Source organism: Podarcis tiliguerta (genome assembly GCF_965153285.1).
Source record: "Podarcis tiliguerta genome assembly, chromosome: 6".
Lineage (NCBI taxonomy): Eukaryota > Metazoa > Chordata > Lepidosauria > Squamata > Lacertidae > Podarcis > Podarcis tiliguerta.
In genome coordinates this window covers 58447511-58468927 of record NC_139539.1, presented here as the reverse complement: position 1 = coordinate 58468927, position 21417 = coordinate 58447511, and the positions used below count along the sequence as shown (strand labels likewise).

The 21417-nt window shown below is 40.8% G+C and overlaps 1 protein-coding gene across 1 annotated transcript in view; it reads left to right on the top strand.

Annotated features, from left to right (window-relative positions):
• Positions 1-20510, top strand: part of LOC310680879 (FRAS1-related extracellular matrix protein 1-like) — a 121126-nt gene extending 100616 nt beyond the window's left edge. The window contains exons 31-38 of the mRNA XM_083447949.1: positions 1744-1893; positions 4154-4446; positions 6326-6505; positions 9441-9556; positions 13047-13132; positions 14060-15788; positions 15835-15999; positions 16350-20510. Coding sequence (XP_083304075.1) covers positions 1744-1893; positions 4154-4446; positions 6326-6505; positions 9441-9556; positions 13047-13132; positions 14060-14292 — 1058 coding nt within the window. The 3' untranslated portion in view covers positions 14293-15788; positions 15835-15999; positions 16350-20510. The remainder of the gene's footprint in view (positions 1-1743; positions 1894-4153; positions 4447-6325; positions 6506-9440; positions 9557-13046; positions 13133-14059; positions 15789-15834; positions 16000-16349) is intronic.
• The last annotated feature ends 907 nt before the right edge of the window (positions 20511-21417 follow it).

Sequence of the window (21417 nt, the reverse complement as noted above, 5' to 3'; positions counted from 1 at the left end):
TACCGTTGTACTCTGAAAGTGAGAACATAGCACAGGAATAGCTAACATCATGCCTTCCATACTTGGTTGAACTACAGACCCCATCATTCTTGACCATTGGCCATGCTGATGGGATTTGTAGTCTAGCAACATTTGAAGGGCTACCCTGGTTTAGCAAGACACCCCCTTTTCTTGCCAGATATGGGTGTGTAGAAGAGACACTTCCTCCTTAGAAGAAGAAGAAGAAGAAGAATTTGGATTTGATATCCCGCTTTATCACTCCCCTTCAGGAGTCTCAAAGCGGCTAACAATCTCCTTTCCCTTCCTCCCCCACAACAAACACTCTGTGAGGTGAGTGAGGCTGAGAGACTTCAGAGAAGTGTGACTGGCCCAAGGTCACCCAGCAGCTGCATGTGGAGGAGCGGAGACGCGAACCCAGTTCATCAGATTACAAGTCCACCACTCTTAACCACTACACCACACTGGCTCTCTTGGAGAGAAAAAACTAAAAACCTAAAAACTCTCCTTAGAGTTCTCTTTCTTTCAGATGTTTGTCTCTGCCCATAACAATGCCAAAAACCTTTCTTAATGAGTTTGCTTTCAAATATAATTTCATCATTGTTAGAGGATTCAGGTTACTCTTCTCTATTTACTGTAAGGAAAGGAAAATATATTCTGCAGTGCTTGGTGCTACAAAATCCTGATAGGTCTTAAGCATGTGGTTAAGTACTTTGTTGAACGGGAGCCCAGGGTAGGAATAAAACTTCATCTGGATCCTGAAATCCTAAAATTGCTCCCGCTGTACTTGCCTGATTCTATTCAGTGGGACTGGTGCCAACATTGTGCTTTGAAAATTAGGCTATAAGGCTCCTTTGTGGCACTAGCATATTAGAACATGGGTTTAAGGATATATCACAAAATCATCTGCTGGGTTTGCATGCTGTTTCCCATAACATGGTCGGCTCCTGCTCTGAAAATCCTGGAGCTCCAGGTGTAGAAATGTGTTTGTGGGACAGGATAAAGGAACAAGGATGGGCAGGCAGGGGTGGAATGTAAAAATCTGGGCACCCTTGATATTCAGAAGTCTTCTTGCTCTCCTTTTCTGCCAAGTTACTGCCAATAAGAATTGAGTTAGATGCTCCTTTATGGCTTATTCATTCATAAGTCCGTGCTCAATACTTCCACCCAAAATACAGGATTATACGAAAATGATCTGATTGGGAAAATGTCTGCTTAACCTTAGTAAATGTAAGAAAAATAAACAAATCACTGCTAGCACTGTAGATTTTGAAGGTTGCTGAAACCCTTAATATTCCTTGAGATAATAGCCCATAATTGCTTCATGAGAAAGTAAGCTGTGACTTTTGGCTTCTAATTGTGTAAAGCTGGGGTTGATGTGGCAGGAAGCAGGTGCCTGGTGGATGTGAAAGGAGGAAGAACTAGGCCTTGTACTGTTAATGAGCCTGCATATGCTACTCCTTGTTTGAAGACCTGCAAAAGAAGACACCAAAGAGATAGCTATTTGGTAGAAACTTCCTAGACTTGATGCATTCTTCTGTTGAGGCTTTACAGTGGTAACCCTGCAATTTTTTGTGGTGGAAATGGTTCATGTATAGAGCAAGTGTCTACGGCCACAACCTATAGTTGGCTCAGAAGTGTTGCTGCAGACTCTGACAGTTCTTATGTGCCTATGGTAAAACAATACAAAAGCTATTTTCAAATGTAACATACGACTTGTAGATTTAGATCTTATGCTTTTGACAGGTGTTTCCATCAAGATCTGGAATATCCTCCTTCAGGATGATGGCCTTGAAGAAAACACTGAAGTGTTTAAAATAACACTGAACAAGCCTAAAAATGCAATACTGGGACACAAGAGGGAACTGACTGTTGAAATTCTCGATCCAAAGGCTGGTAAGACAAGTTGTTGAATACATCTTCAGGAAGAACCAACCAAGTCCTTGCCTTTCTGGTCCATTCAATTTCCAAGCGCCACTTTAGTGTGCTGAGGGTTTCTTCTCATTTCAGTCCTCTGATCAGCATCTTTCAGGATAGCCAGTGAGATAAATTGAGGTAGGAAACATTCACCCTGAGGGCCACATTTCCTTCTAAGGCAGAGACTTTCAACCTGCTTGGGTCCACAGCTGCCTTGACTAACTCCATTATTTCTGCGGCACCCCTGTGGGGCTCAGGAGCCCAGTTATGTCACCCCTTGCCTTCAGAGCTGGCAGCCCCTCACCCCTTTTTGAACACCCTCCCTTGTGGAGGGTTCCCTCAGCCTCCTCTCCTCTCCCCTCTCCTTGGGAGTCCTCTGGGCAGCCATTGCTGCCACCCCTGGTCTCTGAGCTGCCCCCTCTGCCCCCCAAAGAAGTGCCTCCTCACACTGCCCCACAGGGGCCTGGGAAGCACCCCCAGTCTCAGATGCACCATTCACCTGCTGAACTTGTAGCCAGGGTTGCTGCAACAAACAGCTGTACTAGCTTTTGCATGAGTTTTCACTGCCAGTTTTTCTACTTCACTCGGGCTTTGGACTGAATGTTCCTACTTCTATCTTGCATTTTGTACTTGTTTGGTTTGAAACTGTTCCACTGCTGTGAATTTTAATTTGGGTAGTGTGTGTGTGTTTTTAACCTGTTTTGCTTTGGTAGGCATATTGCCTCAGAAGTGGCATATAAACCAAAGAAACAGATAAAATAAACAAATAGGGGAGAGAGAAAAGAAAGTTTGTAACTGAATTTTTAAAAAAGCTTTTCATCCAAAGTTTGCACGTTCCTGTCTCAACTCACTTCTTTTATACAGCTGTGATAGAATTTTGAAACCTTAAACTTCATTTAGAGTTTCCCCTTCTTCATGCAGCTGCTCTTCTGCTGAATCAACTTTTACTTAAACAATCCTTGACATTTTCCAATTTCTTTTAAAAAAATAAAAAAGTATTCCTGCTAGAGGCACTCTGCACCTTCAATTACAGCCCGGGTAACAATTATTCTCCTTTGGCTTCAAACCACCTGAGTTCCCTCCTTAAAGTCACTTCCCTTCCTCTTCTCTCTCCTCCTCCTTCTGGCCCCATATGTTTGTTTTCAGCTGAAATTTCTTGAAGGCTGCTGATCCAGGTGTTTCTGTTAATACAGATCACTTATAATTGAATCAAGAAGAAAGAGCAACACAGCACCAGGCCTCCGACTCTCAAGATGCCTGAGGTCAAAACATGTTCTGGGACAGCGCTACCTTTCTTTAAAATGTCTGTCTTCCTTTTTATACTTTCAGCTGCTGTTCACCATTATCTTTAGCTGAATTGTAATGCCTTAAGAGTTTGCCACGCAGGCTAACAAGAAGCGGGCAGTATATTTCATGTTTGGATATATAAATTCTCATGCTGAGATGAACTACCCACTGTTTTACTCTAGGAGACCCAGAGCGCCTGGTAATTCTGATGCTAAACCAAATTTCCAGCTGCCAGAAACAAAGGCATGGACGGACCCAATTTTGGGTCAAGAGTGACACCGTGTGGCCAACAGATTCCCTTCCCTATTCCTTTCTTGCGTGCACACTGGAACCACTTTCTTCAGTTGTCTTCCAGATTTTATGTTTATGCATTTCTTTCACGTTGCTTGATTTAAAAAAGAGAAAAGAAAAGAAACTCTTGACAGTGTAGATTTTTTGCATGACCCCTTCAATCCTAATATTCGGCAACCTTCTCGGTCTGTCCTTGAAGGTTCCTAAAGTGACAATTGTAACCCGAGCTGACGTTGCAGTGGTGAATTTGAAAGCAAGACACTGTCCTGGCACAAAAAGCAGCACTGTTGTTTTGGGCTTTTGTCTGCAGCATCTGGCTTTGGGCCCTCTCAGAAATGAGTTCTCTGAAGATTAAGCTGAGATTGCAAAATTAATCTCATTTGTGGTTTATTTTAGATTTTGACCTTGAATTGCAAAGATTCAAAGACCACCATGTAGCAGCCTCTCAAGGGGTGCTGTTGTGGGGTCTCAACTCCTAAGTTTTCCACTCTTAAAATTTATTATCCAAAGAAAAGAAATCACTTGCAGAGGCTTCATGGCCTTTCATTTTCTTCACAGTTCAGCTCTCCTGTAACACAAAACCCAAAACCCTTCAGTCATTAATTTTGCTCACTTGTACTTCTAAACTCTGCTTTCCTCCTTGTTCATAATTAATTATTAGGCGACTGTGATTCTTCCACAACATTCCAAGATGGAGGCACTCTAAAGATGTTGGAAAGGACTAGTAGCAATTTAGGAAGTCTGTTGTCTGCTGGCCGTTCCCATAAAGCAAGCGAAAGAGCAGATGTCCTTCGTGAAGAACATCTGAACAATAGGAATCTTCCCCATAATCATCATGGTTCTTTGGCCAGAGGATATATTCCACAGACAGGACACCTGCCTGATCATGTAAAGATGGATTTCCAAGTTCTTGCTGATTCTAAGCATCAAGCAGTTCAACACAATCCTCCAATGGTATGTACAGCTAATATCTAAATATATACAAAGTGTAGCAATGACTTATGTAAGCTGGAAGCAAGTAAGCTGTAGGATAGTTATAGGCGTCTGTATTGTTGAATTTTAATAGCTGAAGGGCAGGAGTTATTTACAGTCCAGTCCTATACCTGCTGACTCAAATGGAAGCTCCATTCAGTTCAGTGGGACTTACTTCTAGGTAACTGAGAATAGGATTTCAGCCACAGTCTACTTTAGTAAATGTACAAATCTGGAAACCTGATTTTAGGCTCTTGCTAGATCCAAAGTGATATAGCCCCATTGATTTAAGTGAGCCTCTTTTAATTTACACCAGCGAACAATGGAGCCAAATACATTTGCTCTACATTTTTCTTTTTCAGAAGCAAAACGGCCAGGATAATGATCCTTCAGTAGGAACAAATGTTATTACATAGCCTTCCCTACTACACGAGGGCAAAGAACGAAAAGATATCCTATTAATAACACTCCATTTTCTTGCTGATGTTGCAAAATAGGCCGCCATAAAATTATGAATATCATTGCCTTTCTGGGCGAATTAACTACTTAGAAAAGTTGTAATGGGGGAACATGGAAGGATCTGCTAATGAAAGAGCGGAATGAAAAGGACGTACTCGGTGTTGTCCATTGTACGTACCTGCCAAAGTGGAGCCATTCCCTCCAGTATATATGATTAGTAATTACATTTTATGACTAAAAATTTACCAATGCTCTTAATGCCGTTCTAAAAAATGTCATTAAGAGCCATGCCAACCCAAGAAAATATTTGTAGCCCAAGAGGCTGCTTCACATTTATCTGAGATGTCACTAAACCAAAGATCAGAATAGGCAGGGCTGCAGGTTCGTAAATCATCCATTTATCTCTTTGAACAGGGAAAGTGAGGCGGCAGGGAGGAGAGGAGGTACCATAAAGCACCATTTTGTTCTCCTTTTTCTACTGCTTTTCACTGCTTATTTCCCTGCTCTATTACATCACTGACACCTTCTTCCATGTGACACAATCCTAGCCAATCAGAGCCCAGACATGACAGTGGTACCTCGGGTTAAGTACTTAATTTGTTCCGGAAGTCCGTACTTAACCTGAAACTGTTCTTAACCTGAAGCATCACTTTAGCTAATGGGGCCTCCTGCTGCCGCCGCGCTGCCAAAGCCCAATTTCTGTTCTTATCCTGAAGCAAAGTTCTTAACCTGAAGCACTATTTCTGGGTTAGCAGAGTCTGTAACCTGAAGCGTATGTAATCCGAGGTACCACTGTATGATGACACCATGAATCAAATTATCTAGCTACAGCAGCTATGTGACCAGTAAGCTAATTCAATTTTACCAGAATGCTTTCCTCCCTGTGAACAGACTTTGTGATAATGTCATGACCAGAGCAGGGCTGCAGCTGCCTTGTTATGAATACAGCCTATGGCCTGGAAGATTGCCAAAATGGGGCAGCACTTTTCAGAGGTGCTGAAAATGTTTGAGCTCCTCCCTCTAGCTCAGCCTAAAGTACAATGTTTGTATGTTTTTCACCTGCAAGGTCTTCTCAAAGCTAGCAACAAGCTGAAATGTTGAAGCAATACCAGTCTCCAGGGCCCATGTGTCACAGTCATTACGTTCCCTCCAAACCTACTGATTAGGTAACAGTTTTGCACTTGACACTTGCAAGCTCTGGCGGTCCTATATAGAACTGAACAAGAATTCCAGGTCATGCCGAAACTTTTACAATAATTGTTCAGCAGCAGTTCTTAGTGTTGGTGAAGTGGAATCCAGAGTTCCCAGCTGCCATATACATGGAGTTGTTCTTGGGGGCAGCGGGGGGGGGGGATCGGGAGGGAGATGCACTTGCTCTTTATTTTTTCTTGATCATTTTCAGTACCAAGGAATTACACCAACAGGAGCTGGTGGACAATTCATCTTGCCATCTGACGTCAGGGCAGCTGCTAGAGAGCCTGTGCCTGTTTTAACTTTTCACCTACAACACCAAAGTGACCTTCCTCAGAGAGATTTGGGCATGAAGAATGAACCTGTCCCATTACAGTCGAGTACAAAGCAGGTAGAATTAGCTTCCCAGGTTGTACGGCAGCAGGCGGGGATGGAATCCTGGGTGACAAGGGAAGGAGAGAGATATATTCTCTAGAGTGCAGCGCATATTATAAATCATTATATTCCTTGCTGTATTTGAAATTATATAAAGGCTATAAATCCACAGCAGAATGTTTTCAGGGCAATCTGATGGTAGTGCCTTGGAGTCTCCCAACTAATTTTATTGCCTCTGCTAGAGACAAAGGATGGATTATCAATTAATCAGAACCCACTTTTTAATCCGCAATCAAGGTTTTCTTTTAACTACGGTGCAGTATCGATTTAATGCTTCAAGAACTGATTTCATGTCCTGTTCCTCCTGCCCTGAACTTTAATAACACTCATAGAAATACTTGTGTGAGTATGCAGCAGGAATAAGGAACTTCCCTTCTGCTTCAGATGTTTGTATTATTGCAAACTTGAAACAATTCCTTATTGCCATTTAGTTGGATAGTGTATAGGCTTGAATTAAAATAGGTCCTTGCAAAAGTAGATTTAAGATCCTGTGACATGCCCGAGGCTACCTTTGAGCTTTGTGGCTGGCCAGAAATTTAGCCTTGCAGGTCCCCACATTTGAACATGACTGCATCATGTTGACTTACAATTGTAGCCTTCTTAACTACTAGATTTTGCTAGAGTTGCTTGGGACTTGTTAGCAACTTCAGTGTTCTGCTTCAAAGACCAACTAAGAGCACATTTGTATGAGTTTTTTGTAGGTCACGTTAGGGATGAGTGGTACACAGTTGGACTTGACATTTCTGTGGACATCTGTGGTATCTGCAAATCCAGGTCTGGTGTCTCGGGGTCAGGGTAGCCAACAAGTCCTATTAGACTCCAAATCCCATCATCTCTAATCATAATCCATTCTGGCTGGGGTTCATGAAAATTGTAGCCCATCAACATTTGAGGGGCACCACAATGGCTACCCCTGCTATAGGTCCTTGAGCAATATTTTTCCTCTTTTGCTGGGGAGGCAGCTTCTGGGCAGACCTCTTTTCCACCCTCAATTCCCTAAATGAAAACTTGTCCTCTCAAATGCTATTATGGGACAATTGCATACTCAGCTCCCTACCAATCAGATCAAAATGTAGCTTGATTATTATAACAGAGATGGGATATTAATTAGGATTTCTAGTCCTGGTATCCTGACTATAAAAATTTAACAAGCTGTCAGAACTGAGTGCAGCTTTTATCCACACCATTTCACAACTTTAAAAGCTTGTTTAAGGTTTAAAAGAATCTTAACCCTCCAGTTCACTCATTCCTACTTATAAATGGCTCTATTAAATCAAAATCTCATGAGGAAGAGAGCAGCACTGAATCAAATTAAAGCCAAAAGTTCCCATATCTTTATCGCCAAATGCTTATGAACAATTGCAACCCAAAAGCTAAGAAATATCACATCACTGCATCTGCATTTCTGCTCAGTGTTAGGCTCCTTATTCAATAAGATTTAGGCAATCTTTAAGCCCAAATGAGAATTTCAACTGTGCCGCCCAATCCTACACATGTTCACTTGGAAGCAAGTACAACTGAGTTTAATGGGTCTGCTTTCAAATAAATCCACAAAGGATCCTGCAACTATGGACCAAACTAGACAATACATGGGAGAGCTGTGACTCAGCCATACTGTTTTTAATTTAAATATAGCCCAAAAATGTGATCATGGCAATGGTAGGGCAGGAGGTGCTTGATCCTTTCCCTGTTAACGGTCCCCCCCTTGAAAAATCACCCCCTTGTTTGCTTTTCTCCCTTTAGGGAAAAAATGCAGGGGCTCACAGGAAAAGCTCATAATCAGGCCTAACACACAGCTGTGAGGGAAATAAAGAGAACCTACTTCACTGCTTCAGGGACATGGGTGGCGCTGTGGGTTAAACCACAGAGCCTAGGACTTGCTGATCAGAAGGTTGGCAGTTCGAATCCCCGTGATGGGGTGAGCTCCCGTTGCTCGGTCCCTGCTCCTGCCAACCTAGCAGTTCGAAAGCATGTCAAAGTGCAAGCAGATAAATAGGTACTGCTCCAGCGGGAAGGTAAACGGCATTTACGTGCACTGCTCTGGTTCGCCAGAAGCGGCTTAGTCATGCTGGCCACATGACCCGGAAGCTGTATGCCGGCTCCCTCGGCCAGTAAAGCGAGATGAGCGCCCACAACCCCAGAGTCGGCCACGACTGGACCTAATGGTCAGTGGTCCTTTACCTTTACCTACTTCACTGCCTCAGTTGCATCCTTGAGGAACTGCCCAGCAAAGTTGTTCCCTACAGTCCAGAGACTGGTTATTCCTGGTAACCAAATGGCTAAATGATTTGAGGATGAGGTTAGTTGGCTCTACAGTGACTTAGACACTGCTGCTGCAGCAGTGCCAGTTGAGGTATCCAATGCAATGTTAAGCCCAGTGTTGTGGGACCAGCTCCAGTTAATGTGACCTGATGATAGGGACAGGTTACTTGCAGTGATGCACCCAGCCAACACCTCAGTAGATGTTTGCCTATCCTGTTGTATCTATCTACTCAGCTACCCACCCATATGTTTTTTTATTGTTATTATTCTTTGTATGATTCTTGTAAACCACTCTATTTTTCTTTTATGAAAAGTGGTTTATAAATATGTTTATAAATGAATGAAAATAAAACATTTCAATGTGCTCTGTCTCCTTATGCACATCTAAATGTTGCATCTTTATTTCTCACTTAGACATGCCAGCCAACTTGTACTTTTCACACGTCTGTAAACTGCTTCCATACCTATCTTAAGAGGCATGAAATGGGAAGCATAATCTGAGAAGCCATATGTGCCCATTTATGCTCCTCAAAAGAGCAAGGGTATTTTTTTGTGGGATAGAGATCAGGCATGAAGTTCATCAGCGATGTATAATCATACTGTTTTGGGTCTATTTTCCCCATTCTTAGAGAACTAAATCCAGGAAGTGCCCTTCCAGTTGGACGCTCAGAGACAAGCACTGCTACATTTTGAGCTCCATTAGAAATGCATCCTGGGACAGTGCTGAAAAAGCCTGCAGAAAATGGTATGGGAATCTTCAAAAGAAAAGGGTTGTCACTGATCACTCATTTGTTGAGGTTTGGCCATCTGTGAATGGATTGGAGCACCAATGGTGACAGATCTTTTTTGGACTCAGGGCTGCAATGAGGGCTGCAATAGTTGGCATCCCTCACAGAAAGAAATATTCTATTTAAAGAACACGTTTGGGAGTCTTGAGTGGGAGTGGTTACAAAAACATTTGGCCTCAGAGAATTATATACAGTGGTACCTCCATTTTTGAATGTAATCCGTTCCGGAAGACCATTTGAGTTCTGAAACGTTCGAAAACCAAAAACTCAATATGGAAGCCTCAAAAGGGAAAACTCAATACAGAGGCCATGTGGCATGTTCAACTTGTTTGAAAACCAAGCATTTCGTCAACGGAGAAGTTTGAAAACTGAGGTACCACTGTATGGGTGGAGTAGAGCTTTTGCATCATAATATTATAGCAGTGAACCTATGGGGAAAGTCAATAATAAGTCATCGTTAGTATTTTTTAACAAATATGAATACTTGAAGAAAACTTAGGAGGAACAAAATAATTTTTGGGCATCATAACATGGGACCCATGTGAGTACAAAACAAAAATGTGGGCTAAAAACCCTATTGAAGAGGTAGATACTATTTTAGAGTATGTTTGCTGATATCTAACAGAGGGACAGAATGGGTCGGAATGTTGGGATTTCCAAAGGAATCAATCAAATACAACAGGACCACCAAAAGTACTGCTTTCTTTCACCACATAAGTCTATGGTGGAATACATGCTTTCAAAGCAGGAAGATTATGGCTTCATTCGTATTCCTGAGACCCTGGAGAGAATAGGCAAAAGTGGCCTAGTTGGACAATTGGTATGGCCTACTGTTAAGCAGTGTTTCTGTGTTGCTGCTGAAAGGAAACAAAGAAATCTGATTGAAAATCGTATTGGTATATCTCCCTAGGAACAGTAACACCATTTGATTAAAATTCAGGTTTAACACATTCTTATTTTATTTATTGAATTTATATGTCACCCTATACCAGGCACCCCCAAACTTGGCCCTCCAGTTGTTTTGGGACTACAGTTCCCATCTTCCCTGACCACTGGTCCTGTTAGCTAGGGATGATGGGAGTTGTAGTCCCAAAACAGCTAGAGAGCCTAGTTTGGGAATGCCTGCCCTATACCCTATAAGGGCCCCTCCAGATGTCATTTTGTGTGTGTGCATGATTATTTGTGCTTATGATGGTATTGGGGCAGTTATAGGTGATTCCCCTTTCATAACTGTTTGTGCCCATTCAGGACACAACTTCATTTCTAATCAGTGTGCGTCCTGTAACTTCTTGCTGAAATCCTGTAAAATTTTATACTGCAAATGTTCTGGTAGAGTTTTTATGTTCCACTTTCTTGTGCCACTCCAGACCACAATAATGCATTAACATTGCACAGGAACCACAGAACAGCTTTAAAAAGCAGAGTGATGTGCAGTTTAAAAACATACCCAGCAAACCATTTCCAATGCAATGAAAATAATAACACAAAGTCATTTTGTTTTCCCATATGTGATGAGTCCCCCCCCCCCCAAAGGCAGCCCACTATTTAATTGACTTTGTTTTAATCCACTTTCCTGAAGGTGTTGAGCTTTTTGCCCTATAACAGGCATCATAATATTCCGTGTAACTGGTTAAAAACCCCATGAGCATTTATGGTCTGTAGTTTTCATGCTTGCTGACAAACTGGAAATTGAAGTGGACAACAAGGGAATGGTTTAGTCACACTTGTTAATAAACTCCCCACTCCAGCATGAGGCTGGTCTGACCTTGCATTGAAGGCCTTTGAGGATAGTTATGAAAATAGTTCCACTAAACTGAAACAAAATATGTTGGCAAATCTGTTGCCCGGAAAGAACTGGAAGCAAATGAAGGCCTGAAACTGTATATTTCCGTAGTTAGAATGTTGTGCTGTTTACAGTACCTCACAAGAACTGAAGAACATTTTTCTTGTTTTGTTTCCTTCAAATGTTTTCCATAAAGAGAAATATCTGTGAAGCTTTAACTTTTTTATTAGATTCAAGCAGGAAAGGGAGAGGATGTGAGGTTTAAAACAACAACAACTGGACACTGCTTTATTCCATCTCTTAAGAAAAAAATGCCTTAAGAAAAAGAGTAATAAGTGAAGTAAATTGGGGACTTCTAAAGAGGAGAGAAGGACTAATCATAATTGCTTGATGGATAAATTACAGCAATGTGGTCTACATTAAATTGAAAAGTAAACAGCAAGAGCAAGCTGTTTGGGTTTCTTTTTTTGCTGGGAAATGCATTCACAGGAGCAGTGCAACCCTAAGCAGGTCTATTCAGAAGTAAGTCTTGTTGAAATTCAATGGTGCTTAATCCCAGGTAAGCGGGGTAATGATTGCTGTCATGATATACCGGTATATAAACAATGCAAATACCTTTTTCCAATGACTATTTAAAACAGGGGGGGAAAACCTGTTTGGAAGGTTCAGGGTCCCTTTTTAAATTTCTCTTACACTTTCTCCACTAGAATAGCAACAGTACAGTGTAGTAGCTTAAAGTTGAACAATGTTATAGTTTGTAATTCTATGTGCATCAGGAATTATTATGCTACATTAGAGGGTTGGGAAAGTTAATTTTTTTGTACTATGAAGCGTTGCCCATAAAGTCGAGATGATTCAGCAATGCCAGATATATTTCTTATGAATTGGAATAATGTGGTCAGATCTGTCTGCCTGTCTACTGGAGATGACTAGAAAATCAACAGCAATTCTAAATTATGAAAGTGTATCACATTATCTTCCTTAGAATTCCAGTGAGAAAAATGCATTTTCAAATTAAAGTTAAAAGACTGGGCAAAAAACTTACACAATGTGTAGTATACCTTTTATGGAATACGTTTTACAATCTGTGACCTTCAGAATAACAGAATATGTTGTCCTTCTGAGGATTCCTGCAGAAGTAAGGCCTATTTGAATGATATGTTATGCAAATAAGATTCATTATTAAAAAGCCATACTAACAAATATTCTGCTCTCCAAAGGTCAAACAGGCAAGGCACAAGATGAATGTATTTCCTTTCCTGTGACATGAGTGAAGATGGGATTGGAAATGTTATTCTCTACAATCAGCCACTTAAAACACATTACAGTACCTTTTGATTGCATAAATAATCACACTGAAAGTTAGTATCCCACACCTATCTCACTCTGGCGATTTTGCTCTAAAGTACCTAAGGTTATTTAATCTTATACAGTTTCAGAACATTGAATGACTGCTATAAAAGACAATACACATTCCTTGAATGAACTGAAGTGCCAGCCCGAGCCTATATTTTCTATTGTTTTCTCTTTTGTTTAAAGCTATGACAAGATAGCTCCCATTTGTCAGCGCCCATGTAACATTGTTATCAGATTTCCCCACCCACCCTCAAACAAACCGAGTAGTGACTGGGTATCATTGTTATGCTTTGTTGTCTCATATACAGGTCCCAGGGCCATTTAGCCAGTGTTCATTCCCCAAGGGAGATGGCATGGCTTTGGAAATTTGCCAATAAGCAGCCATTTTGGATTGGTAAGTATAAAAAAAAACTATTCAGGATACCGTGGCATATGCCTTTGCTGTACTTCATTCAATAAATCTAAAAACTTGAGACATGGGAAACTTGTGCTTTCATTCTGTAAAGACGGTAGTGCTACAGATCTAGCAGACCATCATATTCGGTCACAAAATAACTTTATACATCTTTCTTGAATCTTTGTACAGAAGCAGGGTGTTTTGATTTCACAACTAATCAAAAGGGGGGGGGGGGAATCTCCCCGGCTAAACCTGCCACTTCATTCCCTTTCAGATTTGGCAGCTGTTCAACTTCTCTTAAGGCTTATCCTATCCATGTTTACTTAGAATTAAATCCCTTGGTATCAGCAGGACTTGTTCCCAAATGTATATGCACAAGATTTCCCCAAAGATTCCAGCTGTAATCCTATATGCACTTACCCATTGATTTTAATTGGACTTCCATCTGGGTGGATATGTATACCATTGATCTGTCGGTATTGCAGCAAACTGAGGTGATTTGGAATGCCATGCAAATACACTTTACTATATTGAATCTGACCAGTGCTCAATTCCATATAGCCCAGAGACCTTCCTTTTCTGACTGGCAATAGTTCCATCATTTCAGGCAGAGAATCTTTGACAGTCCTGTTATCTGAGATCGTTTTAACTGGAAGGGCCAGGTATTGACCTTTGACCTTATACATATAAGGCTTGAGCTCTGTTTCTGAGCTAGATTTCATTTCTTTTCCTAACTAAAGTTGACCTATTTTTTGGAAGCATGAATCTGCCACCAGCAGGTCATTTGCATCTGCTGTTGGGTAAAATAATGCTGAAATCAAAGAGTCTGTCCTATGAATAATTGTATTGATGGGGCTTAATACAATTCCTGTAGCATTGCTTTATAGGCAGTGAATTTCACAATTGCCGGGTCTCCAATTTCAGGATTAAACGAAGGTAAAACAGGCAGCTGGATGTGGAGTAATGGCCGACCAGTGACTTTCCATAACGTCAAAAGCGGGCCGGAGCTAAGCAAGACTGCTGAACAGAAATGTGCTTTTGTGAAAAAGCAGAAGAAATGGGTTGCAAGGCTATGCAGACAAAGGCTGAAAGGAAGATATATTTGTTCCCTTCCTTCATTAACTGACACTTCTCTCAAAAATACAAAAACGGTTTAGCTCTTATGTAAAGTTGGCAAGAAAATTGCACAAGATTATTACCAGGAGATGAGGAGAAACAAGGCTGCAACAAATTCTAGCCATGAAGTCATGCAAGACACTCATTGTAAAACTGCTTTGGAAAACATCTCAAAGGAGAAACGTAAAGATTCTCAGTACATCAGTACTCATTTCTCGCCAGATTCTGCATATTCAAAGATTTACAAGTTGCTGAAGACAGCAAACATCTTTGCAGTGAGCAGTATTGGAAAGGGTTGTTTTGTGTTTCTTTGTTTTTGAGAACATCCGTTTACATCTGTGTAGATCCAGATAGCAGTGGGCCAGAAATTAGGCTTAGTGTTAGTCTTGCTGGTGGCCGTATCTCATAAAAAAATGAAAGTTATGCTGATATTCATGCTTCAGTGAAACAGAAGAGCATGAAGCCATAGGACAGAAAAAATAATGCTATTCAAATATAAAAGAAAAAAAATGTTCATAAGATAAGAATGGGAAATACTGAAACCTAATATTTTAGTTAATTATTAGCCTCGAGGTTTACCTGCTATTTTGGATAACTGTTAGATTGGTGGTTTGTATTTCCATGAAACATGCATAGAAGGGGGAATAAGATCTTGCCCACCCATGTCTTCTGACCACACCTCCAATCCCTTGTTTTTATCATAACCTGTGAAACAGTCTACAGCCACAAACACTGTGAATGTGTTCTGGGACCATAGCTATTCAAGAGTCTCATAGTATGTATAACCCCCCCCTTTTTTTTTTTACAAACCTAATATGTGCATAGGCTGTCTTTTTATATACTTATTTGAAATAGAAATGCCAACTAAAGTAAAAGGGATATCTAGAATGGAACATTGCAGAACAAATTTCCATACCAAATAAAGCATAACAGATCAACATCACAAGGTCCCAAGCACCACAAATGGGTTTATATTATCCTGCACCTTGTTGCTCCAGAAATGGCTTGGTTTCTCTCTAAAAACATTACCTTCCTGTCTACCTTCTCTGGTTCTAACCATAGATTATTGCAGGAAGGCAAGATCTCCCTTTACATAATTTATTTTTCTTTCTCGTTGGAAGTCAGCATTGTACACAAGCAGTTTGGCTTCTGGTTAATCATAAGAGTGGTGGGGCTCTGCATTTTAATCCTAAACCAATTATCAGGATTTGCTAGTGCACCATTAGAGTCCAAGGAATAAAACTCAAGGGCAACACAGAGGTCTCAGACAGGAGCTCAAAGCTCCTGTCTTGCTGAAGGTGAAATCCCAGACTTTGCAATTTGGTAATTTAAAAAAATAAACACAAGACTGCCTGCCGCATCCCAAACACACAAGTATCAGAGGCAAGGATCTCAGTTTAATTTCAATTTCAATTGGCCGTATGGCAGTCTTTCCTTTTAATAAATAGGCATATTTAGTGAGATTTTAGGGCTTCAAAATACCATAAGAACATAAGAGCCGTGCTGGATCCGACCAAAGACCAAAGTCCAGCATCCTGTTCTCACAGTGGCCGATCAGATGCCTATGGGAAGCCTATAGGCAGGACCTGAGTGCAATTTGATCATAGTGTCAGCTTCCATATTATTGGCTCCTGATACACGGAAATGCAAACTGTTATAATTTAAGACACCTGAAATTTAAGTGCAAATCAACTTTGAAATAGGCTGAGGATCAAAACTGAAACAGCATCCAATAATGCTTTATAAACGTAAAGGGACCCCTGACCATTAGGTCCAGTCGTGGCCGACTCTGGGGTTGCGGCATTCATCTTGCTTTATTGGCCAAGGGAGCTGGCGTACAGCTTCCGGGTCATGTGGCCAGCATGACTAAGCTGCTTCTGGCGAACCAGAGGAGCGCACGGAAACGCCAGAGCAGTACCTCTTTATCTACTTGCACTTTGACGTGCTTTCGAACTGCTAGGTTGGCAGGAGCAGGGACCAAGCAACGGGAGCTCACCCCGTTGCGGGGATTTGAACCGCCGACCTTCTGATTGGCAAGTCCTAGGCTCTGTGGTTTAACCCACAGCGCCACCCACATCCCTGGAATAATGCTTTATAGCTGACTATTATATACATAACTGCAGTGCTTTTTTCCTGGGGTACTCAATGGTACCCAGTACTAGACCCTTTCTCTGCATATACTGAGGTAGTGGATTGTTCTGCCCTTTATCATCAATAAGAAATGAAACTCAGGGCAGGTCATGAGATAAAAGGAATTAGGCTATGAGGTTATGAAAACAGGTTTTGCTCTTAGTGGGCTTCCAATCAGTTCAGTGGGACAAAGTAAATAACCTTTAATCTATCACACATTGTATGGCCTTGGTGGGGGGAACCTGCCTTTGGCACTGGGGTCACAAGGGGGAGTTTGCAAGTTCAGCTCCAACCCCCATGGTGTCCCCAAATTAATCTCTCTGGGGTTTTTCCTATTTAAAGGAGGAGCTACAATTTATCCTATGCGGGCTGTAGTGAACAGAGGGCCCTGGATTTGCCTTCAAGGGCAGCCATGTCTGTAGTAGGGTTCAGTCCCTCTGGCCTACCTGCAAAAATTAGAGCAACATTCAAACTGAACGATTTATGGCAGTCCTTTTAATGGGTTCTGTGATACCAATTATATGGCTGAGAGGGACTTGCAACATATGAAACAGGCAAAGCTACTTGATTTCAGATTCAGTTATTAGTGAGGTAGGTGATAGTGACTTTAGCAAACTACAATGATAAATAATGGAAATTTGAAAATCAGTAATGAATTCACCACATATATTTGGCCAATGCACATTACATTTAAATTCAATTTCATAGCTATGGACTGTGAAGACAATTTAATTCTATTCAATATGTTATACAATTCTATTCAACATGTTATACACTTACCAGTAGACAGATGTGGTGTCAATTTTATACTTACCAGCAGATGTGCTGTTAACTGCCTATTCTGGTAATACAATATGCAATGTAAAGCCCCTCAGATGGAAATTTATATAAGAGTTGAAATTGCCCCCCCCCTTAAAGCTGCAAATCACCAGAAGATACAGTAAAATTAACATCTCATCTCTATTATTACTTTGTGGGACTTTTCATCTTGTTGAATTGCAGTTTTGAAGCTGAAAAAAGTCTGATCCTACAACTATTAAATAACTGCATCAAATTACTTGTGTCTACTCATGCTAGGAAGACGACTCCACTTTCTATAACATAATTTGGAGGGGAGGACCTGCCAAGGTGGTATTTGAAACAAAACATATTCAGATTCAGTTTCTTCACATGTTCTAGGTTCATGAGGCTTAGCCTGAAAATGGCTACTCTAAAATGTAAATCAGAGGTATGCATATGATGTGGGTTAGAACTCATGAATTTCACCATAGGGGAGATGTAAGAGGTACCACTATGTACAAGAACCAGGGAAGAAAATGTGGGTAACACTCTTGTATACCCCACATCTCTGTAAAGTTAACTTGAAAGTTATATGGTAAAGAAAACAAGAAACAACCATTGATTTGAGCACTGGATGCTGAAATGCACCTCTAAACCTAAAAAATGCTAAATACAGTATGGATGGGATCGCATTCAATATGCATACATATGCATATATACATATGTATTTTTTCAGATCTGTGGCACTGAAGCAATAATCAGAGTTCAGATTCGTGCTCACGTCCATTAGCAACATGGGTTGCAAATCCCTATTTGTTCTTTACTGCATGTTGAAAATTTACAGGACCACAATCAGCTCAGGAGGAGTTGAGTGTAATGCTTATTTTGAATTTATGCTGGCCAGCGTGAATCAGATCATGTGAACTGGATGCTATATTATCATTGGCGATGCAATATGATTCTTCTTTACACATGAATGACTATTTAATTTGCAGTAAGTACTTCTACAGGGTCTGATAGGAAAGAATATAGTATTTTAACATATTTATCATCTCCAATGAATGAGAATTCTTACTAAACTGTTTATCAGTTAAGTGGGTCCTGTAAAGCTGAATCTGCTTCTAGATTTCTGAGTCCCCAAGGTATATCAGATAATTTATCTGGTAGGATTATGTTGATGTATTTATCAATCTTTAAAAATGAACACAGACATATGAAATGACACCTGTTGACAACTAAGCTGCAATGTGAACCCTGGGTTAAATATTCTCCATTTAGGTTATTCGCATGAGAATGTATGGGGCTGCTAGGTCAGACCAATAGTTCATCTAGCTCTGCATACTGCAAGCATAGGCAAACTCAGCCCTCCAGATGTTTAGAGGCTCCAATTCTCATCACCCCTGACCACTGGTCCTGTTAGTTCGCGATGATGGGAGTTGTAGTCCCAAAACATCTGGAGGGCCGAGTTTGCCTATGCCTGGCATACTGTTTCCAACAGTGGTCAGCCAAATACGTCTGGGAATCGTACAGGTACAGTATGGTGGAAACGACGTTCCACTTTTGCTTCCTGTCTAACAGCTTTTGACAGATTCACCTTCCATGAATTCACCTAATACCGGGAATTGGGGAACTTGTAGATATAGGGTTGAGAAAACAACACCTGTCAAGCCCCAGCAAATACGCCCACTGGTCAGGGATCATAGACATTTCAGTCCAGCAACATCTGGACAGCCATATCTGGCCTAATCTTTTTTTTAAGAAGTCATTTAAGATATTAAGAATTCAGGTGCGCCCTGTCCTGTGCATCTTGCAAAATGCATCACGGCTCCGGGGATGTAGTTGTAATTTTGGAAGCTCATCATTTGCTCCCGGTGGCAAGAGTACCACAAAGCCTGTGTACCTCAGGCTGCTAATCCCATCAGCATTATAAAAGAATCATTAATATCCCATATTCATAATCACACTAATGGATGGCATGCATGAGGAGCATGCATTATTAAAGGGAGAGTTCTGAATGTGTTGTAGGAGGGGAATTCATTTTTGACTGACAGTCATGTAAACCAAACATCCATATCCTTCACGGTTTCAATTTGGCAGAATGATCTTGGTGTTATAGCCCAGAGCGAAAACTCTACCGAACAGGTTTAGACTATTACATTTTAATCTCCCTTGCTACATTTCATTCACTTTCATAATTTTCTTTTCTGCCACCCTCTGAAAGGAAGCCTTCTCGTGGTTCTTTCCTTTCATTAGTGAAATCATAAAATAATAATAATACATTGCACTTAACATCTATCAACAGTGCCCATCACTCTGATATATGTGCAGTCCCCCCAACCTCACACAGAAATGACCAGTCAGTAAAGTTTCCAAATATTTAAAAGGTCAAAGTACTACAAGGCTCTATTATTTTCACTTAGAAATATATGAGACATAAAAATGGTAGTGGTGGGAAGGATGTAAAATGGAACATATTCCCTTGATGGCCCCAGCACTGTCACCATGCAATTTTTTTTACCCCTCAATCTATTTTTATTTTTTAAACACCCTGTTTTAAGAGAATTATAATTAAATAGGCATATAGGTCCTCAGCAAAATGCACATTGGTAGTAACATAAAAATGAGAATATTCTTAGAGGTGTCCAATATAATAAATACATCAACCATGAGAATATCAAATACAAATGTTAACATTAAAAAGGGCTCTAGAAAGCCTAGGCTGTATTTCACTAATAATGGATGTTACACGACACTTCTATTACACTAGTTGCACTTGCTGTATTAACTGTATACTTGTAGTCTAACTCAGGGTTCTTCAACCTTGGGTGTCCAGATGTTGTTTGACTATACGTCCCATCATTCCTGACCATTGGCTAAACTAGTCATGGGTGTTGTAGTCCAACAGTCCCGAACTCAGGCACAGCCAGGCCCTCTGGCTACCTGATTGGCTGATTCAAAACTATGGGCTGGCTGGGTATTGTGCCCTCCTTTGCGGCCAGTTGGGGGAATTCTCCAGCAGCTGATCACACAGTGGAGAGGTATTTTGTTCTGTGGAGCCAAGGGCCTGCCATGAGGGCCCGCAACTGCCACCTACCCAAAGACTGGGTAAGCAGCCATTATCGTCTAACAGCATCTGGGAGACCCAAGGTCAAGGAACAATGGTCTACACAACCTTTCTTCCTTTCTATTAATGGTAGCCATGCTTGCACAACACATATTTTCCCACCTGATGCTCTGTGTTACTTTCCTGTGAGAAGCTATTTGCCACACTTTTGCACTTCACCACATCAGACTCAATGATATGCTTTCCTGCTGCCTTATATAATAAATGTTCTTCACATCAAGATAATGCAGTGTTGCTTTGGTCTCTGCTTTTATACAGTGTCAAGTTATGGTGTGAATAAGCTTGCTGTACAGAAGTCCAAAACCCTGTTAATTAAGCCACAATAATATCTACTGTTGCCTTGAGACAGACCCAATTTATTTTTTCAGCAAAAGAATGTTTTGTGTTTGTATTTTTTCCTTTGTACATCCATTAGTGCTGGAAGCATTTGCAACATTAATTGGTGACCTGTGTCTTGAACATTATTTTTTTTATGCTGTGAAAAGAAATATAAAGGAATTAAGGCATTCTCTGGACTTAAAGAACAACTCTGTGCGTCCTTAAGTGGCTCTCTTTATTAATATGATATGGCAAATGTTTGTTCCTGTTTATTAAATCACATGAAAGGTTAATTATGCTAAGCGACTCTGGGTAGAAAACAATTCTTGGAAGAGGCTTTTTAAACAACAGGTTGGCAGCTTGCAGGAGCCATCTGTTTCCCACAAATGTTAAGGTACAATCTTAAACTTGTGAGGTTAAAAATTACAGTAGTTTGGGAGAAGGAAAATCCATGCTGCGATGATGATATGAAAATTCTGATTCTCCTTGACATGCAGCTTGGCAGGAATGCCAAGTTTCCTAAACATGGTGTTTGGTTGCTAATAACCATAAAAACTACAGGGGAACAAAGCAGCAAGGGGGCTCCTGTTATCCGTTTCCTTTCTAATATAAGGGCATTGGTGTCTTGGAATGATGTTGCCTGAAGCTTTTGCAAAACAGATCCATGCCTGATACTGTCATTTGCCTCTAATGGGTTCATATCATGATTTGAAGATGCACTCCTAAATTCTGCCTTGTGAGTCAACTGAGTTGGGCCAATGGCTTAAAAGCTCTCAACATATCTCTGTGTGGCAAAATTGTCCATGCAATGAGA